The sequence below is a fragment of the Mytilus californianus genome, unplaced genomic scaffold, assembly GCF_021869535.1.
Source record: "Mytilus californianus isolate M0D057914Y unplaced genomic scaffold, xbMytCali1.0.p SCAF_6, whole genome shotgun sequence".
In the NCBI taxonomy this organism is placed as follows: domain Eukaryota; kingdom Metazoa; phylum Mollusca; class Bivalvia; order Mytilida; family Mytilidae; genus Mytilus; species Mytilus californianus.
Window position 1 is genome coordinate 101,215,942 of NW_026262712.1, and position 13,235 is coordinate 101,229,176.

The window sequence follows — 13,235 nt, forward strand, 5'->3', positions numbered from 1 at the left end:
GTTACTACCCAAAATCAGTCCTATCAACCTTCTCAACAACCTGTTTATGTACAACAGCCAGTTTATTATACCCCAAGAGCACCATATCATACTATGTATCAATCAAATAGGTATAGGGCACCACAAAATCAGCAGCCACGTCAAAATTTCAATAGGATGCATCCTCGTCAACCGGCCAATCAAAATTTTCGACAATCGATTCGATATCAAAATCAATCGCAAACATCATTTCGTAGATGTTTGTACTGCAATGGTTTTCTCATAATAGGGCCCAATGCCCCGTCAACGGTGTCATTTGCCATCTTTGTAACAAAATGGGCCATTTTTCTAAAGCTTGTCTATCTACTAGAAGAATGCAAACACAATAGCAATCCAGGCCTGTTCGAATTTCTACTTTGGACAGGTATACAAAGTTAAACAAGTGATAGAGTGTAAATAAGACAATATTTCTCTTATCTGTTAAAGTCATTTATTTCATTCTTTTAACATTTTATTTTTGTATCATAGTTATCAGTAGCGTGTAATGTATCCAATTTCATAGAGGTCATAGCCTTTTAGCATGTGTTAGTTAGAGTAGTATTTTATTATGTATAAATAGGTTGGTGCATTTTTGGTGCATATTTGGTGGCAATTTAGGTCAGATAAACAAGTAGAATTTAGGTCAAATTCTTGGTGCATAGTTGGTGCATTTTTGGTGGCAATATGTATATAAGGGCCCTCTGTTTCAGTTTTGGGAGAAATTGAAGGTGAGAAAGGAACTATACATTATGAAACGTTAAAAAGGATTTTGTTATTCTAGGTACATCTTGGCAGATCACTGATAGATTCGGAATTACTATTATTTCTTAATATTTTGTCCGCACAGTATTGGACACTGTTGCGTGGTTTTTGTCCGCTCAGTATTGGACACTGATGCGTGGTTTTTGTCCGCACAGTATTGGACACTGTTGCGTGGTTTTGTCCGCATAGTATTGGACACTATGCGTGGTTTTTTATGTGTGCACAGTATTGGACACTGTTGTTTATTTTTATACGGAATGTAATGAAATCCGTTTGTGAAACCGTGTGAAAGTGATGTACCAATGAATCTTTGAACTATGCATTTTTGTAAACTGTATATAATGTAAATAATTTCCTGGAATGGAATTTTAATAAATCATAGATTAGTGAATTTACTTGTATATTTCTTTAACAACAAGACTACACATTATTGGATTATTTTGCTCTTAATTATCCGTTATTTCAATGTACCCGGCCTGACCTGAAAGTTTTATGTTACTCGACCGCCATGGCACAAGGTTAAAAACAATTGTTCAAATCGTGAAAACTCAAATCCGAAATCAAAACAATTTGTTACAGATATGCATCAATGTCTTATTCCAGTAAATTTTGGCGGTATTAAAATTAAAGCACTTCTGGACACTGGTTCAACAATATCTGCTATCAATGAAAAAACATTCTTGAAAACAAAATTTGCAAGCAATCGTTTATTACATTCAGATATTAAAAAAATAGTTGGAGCAGGTGGAGCTACTTACCCAGTAAAAGGTCAAATTGAATTAAATTTTGAAATAAGTGGAGTAGTCCTTTCTCAAAATTTTTATATTATACCAGCTTTAAGACATTCTATGATATTAGGAACAGATTTTTGCAAAGAAAAAAGTGTTTGTTTAAACTGGAACACTAATAAATTATCTTTTATTAAAGATTCAGTTACAATCAATGTAATAAGAGTAACACCAGGTTTTGCTAGGGTTTATAGGAAATCGACCATTCCTCCAAATACAATTATGAATGTTTGTGTTAGATTGTCTCACGCTTTGCCGCATCAAAATTACTTATTAGAACCCCTCAAAAATTTTAAAGTACAATTTCCTAACAGCTAGATGTCTAATCAAAAATCGTGACAACAAATGTTACCTACAAATCTTAAATCCCACAAATGAGGTCATAACTTTAAAGTCCGGTTTGATTTTATCTACTATTAATGATGTAGATACAGGTAATATATTTACTTTAGACGATGACAATTCTACAAATAAATCCACGGTTAAATCTATAAATTATGTACAAACTAATTCAAATCAAACAGATATTCAATTTGATTTATCACAAGCTGATTTAACAGATCAACAAAAACAAAAATTGACTATATTTTTAAACCAAAATAGGAATGTCTTTGCAACCAATTTAAAAGAATTAGGGAAAACTGATGTCTATAATATTAACACCGGAAATGCCCCGCCCGTAAAATCTCGTCCTTATCGGACATCGCCAGCAACTAAACAAGAAATTCAAAGACAAGTTGAGGAACTTCTTAAATATGATATAATAGAGCCATCAATTAGCGAATATAGTTCACCAATCGTGCTTGTTAAGAAAAAAGATAACACCTGGCGACTATGCATTGATTTTCGTTCACTTAACAAACAATCAATTCTTCAGCAACATCCGCTGCATCGTTTAGATGATGTATTTGATGCTATAGGACAATCAAATGCCAAAATTTATTCACGACTTGATTTGACCATGGCCAGACAAAAGTTTAAATATCCTGACTCTTTGTCACCATTGGAGTATAACGTTATATCCTATATCGGATTTGGATCTTTTCTTCTTATTTGATCACAAATGATATAAATAATAATTTGGGATATGATGAATATCGTGGTTTCAAATTAATAAGTCAAAAAAATCATAATCCTTATGCACTTTTCTTAAAACTGAATTCGAAATGTGAAGTCAGAAATTTGTAACAAAAATTGGTAGTCTGATGGTTTGGCTGCTTGCTGTCAATGCTGAGCAGTATAATGTTTTACGTTAATACAAACATTTGTTTTCAAGAAAAGGTAATTTTCATAATATTATCTCACAATCATTGTGTAAAATGGCTGAAAATATGAAATCAGCAAACTTCAATTCGAAAATTTGCCTATCTTTCGAGGACAGATATTTGAACTTTGAAATGTAAAGTAAACAGCAATCCATATTTTTTAAGCTTTTCGAAATTACAGGTTTCTGAAGCAACGGATTTAAGCATACCGATCTTATAAAGTGAGAAATAGTAAAAATACTCATATTTGAAACAAAATCATGAAATCACGTTAATTTTTTTTACCCTGCATGATAACCTGGCGGAAACGTCAAAATGGTAACTAAATAAGAATCAATGACGGGAAACTTGAGAAACTTCGTTTTTAGTTGGAGAAAAATATTTGGTTGAATCTAAGGCTGGTTGGGACCAACTTTGACCACTAGTACGATATTTTTTTAAAGTATCATACATAATGATAATAGAACGATTATTTGTATTTGCCGACAAACAGCATACGACTGCATTTAATTTTAGAAATTGAAGACGGTATAAACCGAAAGAAGCGCAAAGTTTATTTATAGCTTGCATTTGTATGCTGAATTTGTACTGACGTTAATTGTTTCCACAACATGATTAACATATTGAGAACGAAAAATCTTGTTTGAAAATTATTGAAAAGTTTTAGGCTATTTAATGGTGAGTGTTGTTAGTTCTTCTATACTGCATACGGCGTCAATATTACGAATTCAAAGAATTTCTATAATATGCGATGACATTTAGATCAAAATAAGATGAAATTTAGTATATTTAAAAAATAGTTTGAAGAAAAAATTATAAGGATAAACATATTTAATATTTTCAAACAAATAAGGCCTATATGTATGGCGTGAATTGACGTCACAATGCATGCCCTCAAAAAATGCATCTTATGTTCGTGATTTTGAATTTTAAATTACGTCAAGAACTTTGCAGCTGTCTAAAACGTTTATTTGTATACTGTTGCTTTCCAAATATTTTATTGGGCAATGTCTTATGTTGAAGACCTGCAATAAAACATTCACATTTTATTACTAAGTACACCTTTTTTTATTTACTAAGACAAATTCGTTTTAGTGTTAACATATTTGCCGAGTTACAGATAAGATATAAGGTCAGTTTTATCTCCAACAGAGGACCAATTATTGGCAAAATCAGTACAATCATTAACATAATAAACATTTACAATATCGATTATACAAAAGTAACAGCTCAAATATGGGATATAATATGAGTTATTATCGTATATTTAGTATTAAATACATCTACCCTGTATCGCATAGCTAAGCCCGTATCACACGTAGATATATTTATGTGCTCTACGCGTAGTTATTTTTAGTCGCGTAGTACCTAGGGTAAGAACCGGTTTGGATTTCGCGGGTAGTATATAAGAAAAGGATCACGTTTTTTCAGTTATCGAGGTAAGGCGGTGACCACGTTGATTACTACTACAGTGTAGACATGTCCGACAACGAAAAGAATCCTAATGAGGATATGGATGAAGATACGGTTGAAGATACGGTGGGAGAAGATGTGTCTAATGCTGATCTTTTGTCACTAATGAAGACCTACATGAACAACAAAATCGCCGGGCTCGAGAAGAATCTAAACGATTCGACACATAGTTTAGCGAAAAAGGTAAAGAAGTCAGAAAACAACTTTAAATTCAAAGGTAACAAGGTCCAGTTTGACCTTAACGTAGATGTGCTGGACAATTTAGATTCCGCTATATCTTGTATTGAGAAGAAACGTCCGAATAAAGCCATTTCGTACTTAGAAGATTCCAAAGAGCTACTGAACAAACGGAATAAGCATATAAGGATCGCGGATAAGTCCGAAGGGGGTTGGCAGACGGTCAGTGAATACTTATCTGACGAGCTAGCGAGTGATTCGGAAGATGAGAAACGCATTAGGGCCGCGGATAGCAGGGCAGTCAAGAAAATTAAGGCAGCTAAGACGGATAAACAACAGCATGGTAGAAAAAGACCCGCAGAAGCGGCTGGTTCGTCGTATCAACAGGCGCACAGTGGTGGAAATTCTGGCGGTAACGGTTTGCAGCCCTTTCGTGCAGGGGCATCTGCCGGTGGAGCTCAAGGCCAGCAGAGCCCAGCAAAACCTTCCGACGTCTGTTATAAGTGTGGATTCTACGGGCATTGGGCGAGAGAATGTCGCAGACAAAGCAAGAACAGAGTACCCAGAGCACCTCCTTCTTAAAGAAAACAATCAAGAAATTTTTAAGGTACATGAACAATTTAATATTGACACTTACTTTGAATATGAAAAAGATGTTTCTGATATAACTGTAAAGGGCAGATTAAGAGCTTCTTTAAATTTTTGGGTTAAGATTTGTACAACAGATTTTGTTTATAATATAATCAAGGAAGGTTATAAAATTCCTTTTTTACAAGAACCTACTTCTGTATTTTTGAAAAATAATATATCTGCATTAAAAAATAGAATTTTTGTACATGAAGCTATTTTAGATTTGCTCAAAGGCGGTTTAGTTAAAGAGGTATCGAACAGACCGCACGTTGTGAACCCGCTGACCGTAGCAATCAGCGCAAAAGGTAAACATAGACTTGTACTAGATTTAAGACATGTAAACAAAATGGTGTTAGTAAACAAAGTTAAATTCGAAAATGTGAAAGTTGCTAAACAATACATTACAAACAATTCCGTTTGGATTCCTTTTTGATTTAAAAGCAGGGTATCATCATATTGATATATTTGCTCCACATCAAAAGTATTTAGGTTTTTCGTGGAAGTTTGAGGGGATTGAAAAATGTTACGTATTTACAGTTTTACCTTTTGGATTGAAATCGAGTGGTTATGTATTTACAAAGGTATTACGACCATTAGTCGCGCACTGGCGGAGAAAAGGTATTAAAATTGTCGTATATTTAGACGACGGATTAGGGTTAGCTGATGATAGTGAAGTATGTAAATTACATGCAGACATCGTTAAATCAGATTTAATTATGTCGGGTTTTGTTCCAAACAAGGGGAAGAGTATCTGGTCCCCTTCTTATTCATTGAAATGGTTGGGGTTTATATGGGATTTACAAAAATGTGTTTTGCAAATTCCCGAGTCCAAAATATTGGACTTGCAAGAATGCATAGGCATTGCTTTAAGTAATCCTTGTAAAGTTAAAATTAGAACACTCGCAAAAATCTGTGGCATGGTTATATCTCTTACTCCAGCAATCGACAATGTTACTCAGATAATGACAAGAGCTACATTTGCTGTGATTAACGAACGAGATGATTGGGATCAGTGCATGGACATTAACTTCAATAGTGATTTAATTTTTGAATTCATGTTTTGGAAAAATAACGTGCAATTGCTAATGCCTGTCTCTTTATTACCAAAGGCAAATGAGTTTAGTATTTATAGTGATGCTAGCGATATAGGTGCAGGAGGTTTTATACAAAACTCAACGCATGTAATGTATAAATCCTGGACGAATTCAGAAAAAGTCAAAAGCTCCACATGGAGAGAGGTAAAAGCAATCGAGCTGTGCTTAGTATCATTTGCACATTTAGTATGCAACAGTTCGGTTGGTTTTTATACAGACAATCAGAACGCAGTGAGCGTTATTGAAAAAGGTAGCAAGATATTAGAACTTCAAAACTTGACTCTTTCAATTTTTAATACTTGTATTGTGAATTGTATTTCTATAAATGTAAAATGGATTCCACGAGAAGAAAACGAGCAAGCAGATTATTTAAGTCGAATCGTTGATATCGACGATTGGGGGACTTCAGATGAATTTTTTGAGTTTGTAGATAATTTATGGGGTCCTCACTCAATTGACAGGTTTGCCAACATAGAAAATAGAAAACTGTCTAGATTTAATTCTTTATATTGGAATCCGGGTTCAGAAAGTATAGATTCATTTACATGTAACTGGCATAAAGAAAATAACTGGTTAGTACCACCAGTAACACTGGCAGCTAAAGTCATTAATCATTTAGTCAAATGTAGAGCTGTTGGAACTCTGATAGTTCCAAAGTGGTCCTCATCGCCGTTTTGGTCGTTACTGTTTGAGGAAGGTTTACATTACAAACCATATATTGAAGATGTTATTGAGTTTTTTGAGGCAAATAGAATATTTGTTGTCGGACATAATGTAAATTCTATTTTTGCTCAAGGTGATTTTAAAGGAACTGTTTTAGCAGTGAGATTAAATGCTTCAGATATGTAATTTTATATATATATTTTACAGATTATCCATGTTGGTCACTGGACAACCGTTTTTTACTTGGTAATGATGGTCACTGGACTGTTAATGATTTGGCATAGGAACGTCACTGGACTCGCACTTGTTTATTGTTTTATGTTTGTCACTGGACATATGATTTGTTATGGTCACTGGACCAAGAGTATTGTAGTCACTGGACTACGCAAGTAAGGTCACTGGACCGCTTAAATGGATTAGGAATTTACAAGGTAAATATAGATTTATTGTATTATTACTGTTTAATTACTATTTCATTACAGAAAATTTTTACAACTGGTTTTTGGAAACAGAGTCACATTATTTCTCACCCACAGTTGAAAATACTTTTTCAAAAACTTTCATCAACAGTACTAGATTCAAGGGCTAACACTACAGTATCAAAGTACATTGGATATTTCAAAAGATTTGTATTATGGACACGCAAATATTCAGAGATAACTTCGATACTTCCGTGTAATGAATTACACGTCAGTTTATATTTGCAACATCTAATAGATACCAGTAGCCATTGCAGTGTCGTTGAGGCCGCATTTTACGGTATTAAGTGGGCGCATCATATTGCAGGCGTAAAGAATCCTTGTGATTCAGATTTGGTAAGAAGTATACTCGATGCATCTAAACGTATGTTATCTAGACCGATTCAGAAAAAGACACCAGTAGATCCAGATATTATGAAAAAACTTTTTAATTTTTATAACAAGAAGTCGAGATCACTTAAAGATTTGCGTTTACTGTGCATGTGTGATTTAGCTTACACTGGGTTTTTCAGATATAATGAACTATGTAATATTAAGGCCAAACATATTTCTTTTACTGTCGAATATGCAGACATTTTTATAGAAAAGAGTAAAACTGATTGTTATAGAAAAGGAAAGAATGTTTATATTGCTAATTTAGATAGTCCTCTGTGTCCTGTAAAAATTTTAAAGTCCTATTTGGCGGAAGCTAAAATAGAGATGAATTCTGATATGTACATTTTTAGGTCATTAACATTTTTTAGAAAATCCAATATATTTATGTTACGCTCTAAGAATGAGAAATTATCATATACACGAGCAAGAGAAGTGATAAAAGAGGCTCTTCATAGTATCGGATGTTCCGAAAAAGAGTTCGGCTTACATAGCTTTCGTTCAGGCGGGGCTACCATGGCAGCTAGAAACGGTATATCAGATAGACTTTTTAAGATACACGGCCGCTGGAAATCAGACTTGGCAAAAGATGGCTATGTGTCTGAAGATATGACAAAGCGTTTATCTGTTACAAAAAATCTTGGTTTATAACCACTGCTTTCTTTGTACATCGACATGGTCACCGTGCTGGACAAAATCAGAAATGTGTTTCTTATTTTATACCAAGAATGATATAGTATACAGTTTGGGTTTGAAGTAGGTTTCAGAAATTAAGTAGCGATGTGCACATAAATACTTTATGTTCGTTTGAACAAGTGAATTAGAACATAAATATATTTATGTGCTCTACGCGTAGTTATTTTTAGTCGCGTAGTACCTAGGGTAAGAACCGGTTTGGATTTCGCGGGTAGTATATAAGAAAAGGATCACGTTTTTTCAGTTATCGAGGTTAGGCGGTGACCACGTTGATTACTACTACAGTGTAGACATATTTACAGTAGTGTAGAATTGTAATGTAATTCAGAGATCAATTGGATGTGTACTAATTATGATAATTGTTTATTTTTAGATATTCTGTAAGGCCAGTGTACCATACAAAATTTTATTTAGTGGACGTTACGTACATGTGTATTTGCATTCAGTGAATCCAATGTTTTTGTGGACAGTGAAATGATGATTTAGCTTGTATAATGTTTAATAAAATGACATGGTCACCGTGCTGGACAAAATCAGAAATGTGTTTCTTATTTTATACCAAGAATGATATAGTATACAGTTTGGGTTTGAAGTAGGTTTCAGAAATTAAGTAGCGATGTGCACATAAATACTTTATGTTCGTCTGAACAAGTGAATTAGAACATAAGGCATGATATCATATATCGAATGGTGTCAACGTTGGACATATGACGTCCAGTTGCTGTATTTCCTGGCATGATACGAATCTAACAACATTTAATTAGAATTTCAAATAAATAGGCCTACTTGCAAGAGAAAATATGTCATTTAGGACACTGATTCAGACTAGAAATTTTCGTTTGGAAAATGATCAAAGTCCCATTCTCTCTTCACTAGTAGTTGGTTTAAAAGTACATGTACATGTTTGTGTGTTAACTTTGGTGCAATCGAACTGAGGTAATAAAAGTATGGAATCTTTAAATAACTATTCTAAGCATTTGTATTAATTAGCAATACTTCATGTTAAAAAATCTAAGTCAGCTGGAAAACTACAGGAAAATCATCATTGTCTCTCTCATAGTTTCCTACGATTTGAAAAAGAGGATAAATCACGGATCTGTTATTTATATCATGAATTTGATTCTATTAAAGTATATGATAAACAGATCAATACATGGCAAAATCCTTATCGTATGTTGTATAACCAATCGACCAATATCAGCCCTCGGGACTGATATTGATTTCTCGTGGTGATACATGGCAAAATTCGTATCGCATGCTGTATTATTCTATATGTAATATAACCATATGTTGACCATGCATCAGAATCAGCATTATATCACATTAGATAACATACACATTAGATAACATACAAATTAGATCAGATGCAAATCAGAGATGTTCGATAAGACATAGGTAAAATGCTAGGGGGGGGGGGGGGGTACTGCACGGAAGAACGCGAAATAAAATGGCCATTTCACGATGAACGAACAATTAAAAATTTCTTGCATGTTGATCGTTTTACCGATTTCAGGAAACACGGTGAATGACGAACCTTTTTCACGGCTGCACGTGAAATAAAAATGGAAAAAAAAAACGTTGCACGAATATAACCCTTTACCACCCTTTTTAGAGCGTGCATACATTTGATATGATTTTACATAAACATACTTTGAACTTTACATAAACATAATTTGAACAGAAAATTAGTTTGTTAGAAGAAACAACACAAAAAAAAAATGTTAACTTAGATTACGATATGAATGTATGTGGTCATTTTTACCGGCCATTTAAACCATAAGAAATCTGTCCCATCCTCTAATAAACGCAAAACATGATCACAATGACTTGAGTGTGTAACTCTTGGTAAAAATAATATCGTTGGTAAGGTAATACCATTCCTTTGGGCGGATTCAATTATTATAGTTATATGGTGGAGGAAGCCGGAGTGCCCGGAGAAAACCACCGACCTTCGATAGGAAAACTGACATTCCTAGTCAATTAAGATTGGAGTCGAGTGCACCCGCACGAGCGGGGTTCGAACTCACAACCTCAGTGTTGACTGGCTAGTGAGTACAGTAGTAACTACTTAAACCACTCGGCCACCGAGGCCCCTTGTAACTGATTGAAATGAAATTGACAAATCAAACGCACCTACAACCGGGAAACATATTTTTTAACTTACTTGTGTAAGAGATGTTAACGACCTTGACTACCCATTAGGGTCTCACAAGGTCGGTTGTCCTACCACTAAGGGTAAATTTGTAAAACTTGTTTCACAATATCTATCATCTCGATGGTTAATTGGATGACTTCTAGACAAAAATACACATGCACCAACTGTTAATACGTATTATTGAGTCCATGCATTGTTAATTGTTTATCGGAAGACTTTTTTGTAATTTGGATATACGTTTTAGTATCGTATAAATCAAATCGGTGAACATGTATTTGACAGCTAATGCCCCTTTAATAGTTCTATATTTAATGGATATTCATTTGAGAGCCAGCTAAGATTTTTTAATAATTTATTTCGAATGTCTGAATATATTAATGATCATTAATATCCATTTAAAAAAGAAAGTAAAGACAAATTTGGTGTCTCTTGTATGATAAGTAATCAGTTGTATGATAATTATCAGTTAATATTTAAAAAAAAAAGTGCATCTTCTATTTAATTGGCTTTATACTCGACTAGTCTCTGAGTGTACAAATCATATATGTTTAAACTACTTTGTTGCAGTGCCTCTGAGTGTACAAATTATATATGTTTAATCTACTTTGTTACAGTGCCTGCAATATAAGTCCGATACTTATATTAGTATTTATTTTGGGCGTATGACATTTGCGCCAATTTTGAAAAAAAAAAAAAAAAATCATTTGCGCCAATTTAATTTGAACAGGCAAGATCTGATACATTTAAGATACTTACCGTTACTTTATAGGTTGGTGTGTGTTGAGGTTATCTGTTTGATTCAAATTTTCCTTGAAGAAAAACAAATTGTTTCAGAAGGAAGAAGAAAGCAAATAGCTTGTTGGGGATATATATCATTGAGTTTTTTTTAAAATCAAATAAATTGTTTTTGATAAAATCAGGAAAACGTTTGTTCGTCACACCATCCCTCTCCCACCCCACCCGCCCCCTGCATACCAAATATCATTTATTTACCATTAGTGGTTCCCCTTAAACTGACATAATCACAAACTTTAACAAATTGTAGTCTCTATACACAGCTTACTTAAGTCTCGGGTTTTTTACTCCAACAAGGCGAGACAAAAAGATTGAACGCATCGGTTGTTGACTCCAGTGAAACTGGATGGATGTATGGGGTTTTATGCAAGTTCAAAATATTTATAACTTAAGAAGATATAAAAAAATCAGATGACAATGGACAATACAGGCACATATTGTGAAAATGGTTATAATACGGAAAACGTGTCGGGATTTTTTTAAAAATCGACCAATTTTCTTCTATTGATAATCATTAGCGTAACAAAACATAAAATGTAGAACGCTAGATGGTCACATAAGACAGTATATTATATCATCAACGACGTCGATATAACTTTTGACATATACATATGTAAATATGGTTGTCGTGAAGATAGATGTTATTTTGCTTTCACTCCTGATTGGGTTATTAAAGGAAAGCAGAACGTGCGAAATTGTTTGGTATTTAAAAAAACTGTTACAAAATACTTGTTATTGATAGTTCAAATCAAACAAACAAACAAACAAAAAGATAAATGGCATTGATCTCTTCTCCCCTTTTCGCCATTTGGAAGGGGATGTACCATCGAAAGGCAAAATATATAACTAGACATTTACGGAAAGTCTCGGTATCACCAACTCCGACAGGAAAAATGAAGTGGATCGTCTCCAAAATTAAATAAGTTCCAATGTCCCCCGCGTTGCACATATTTTATATACCCAGGGGCAATAACTAAAAAAAAAACTTTTTTTTTTGTTGTTCTTTAAAACAATTTATAAATAAAAAGCGTGCGCGGGGGAAAAAAAAAGTTTTTTTTAGTATAAGTTTTATAAAAATCTGGCAAGAATTGTACCCGTGAGAGCGCTAACGAGGCCATTTTCCATAAATTTTATATTTCCAAAGGTCATAACTCTTTTAAAAAAAGTCGATCGTCCACCATTATACAACTTGTTTGAGATATTGCTGATATTAACCTATAGTATAAGTTTTATAAAAATCTGGCAAGAACTGTACCCGTGAGAGCGCTAACGAGGCCATTTTCCATAAATTTTATATTTCCAAAGGTCATAACTCTTTTAAAAAAAGTCGATCGTCCACCATTATACAACTTGTTTGAGATATTGCTGATATTAACCTATAGTATAAGTTTTATAAAAATCTGGCAAGAACTGTACCCGTGAGAGCGCTAACGAGGCCATTTTCCATAAATTTTATATTTCCAAAGGTCATAACTCTTTTAAAAAATTCGTAAGGGTTCCGCGGAACCCAGTGTCTCGCCTACTTTTGCTGTTAATCACAGGCTCAACAAAAATGAGGAAAAAAATTAATAAAAATATTCCTCTCTATACTATCTTTTGATTGTAAGTAGCTTCTGTCCAAGTTTTGTAAAAATCCAGGATAGTTTATGAATCTAATAAATGTTTTAAAAACTTAAACTGCAGACTGTATGTAATGTTAACTGGAAGAAAAACTAAGTCCATTTATAAGTAAAATACGGAAAAAATGGAACAAAATTTTAACAAAATTTCCTTCTAGATACTAGCTTTTAATCATAAACAAGCTTCTGTCCAAGTTTGGTACAAATCCAGGATAGTTTAAGAAAGTTGTTAAAATTTTAAAAACTTTA

At 33.6% G+C, this 13,235-nt stretch overlaps 1 protein-coding gene across 3 annotated transcripts; it reads left to right on the plus strand.

The window, feature by feature from the left end:
• Positions 1 to 4,096: 4,096 nt before the first annotated feature.
• LOC127706762 (uncharacterized) lies at positions 4,097 to 8,957 on the plus strand. 3 transcript variants are annotated; one of them, XR_007984553.1, is made up of 3 exons: positions 4,097 to 5,090; positions 7,078 to 7,301; positions 8,791 to 8,957. XR_007984553.1 is itself a non-coding variant. In XM_052211432.1 (2 exons), exon 1 carries the CDS (start codon positions 5,830 to 5,832, stop codon positions 7,054 to 7,056), a length of 1,227 nt encoding a protein of 408 aa, XP_052067392.1. In that variant the 5' UTR covers positions 5,678 to 5,829; the 3' UTR covers positions 7,057 to 7,301; positions 8,791 to 8,957. The 3 variants fall into 3 exon arrangements, 1 of the variants encoding a protein (XP_052067392.1); XR_007984554.1 differs by lacking the exon at positions 4,097 to 5,090 and adding an exon at positions 5,104 to 5,418; XM_052211432.1 differs by lacking the exon at positions 4,097 to 5,090 and having other exon boundaries at positions 5,678 to 7,301.
• The last annotated feature ends 4,278 nt before the right edge of the window (positions 8,958 to 13,235 follow it).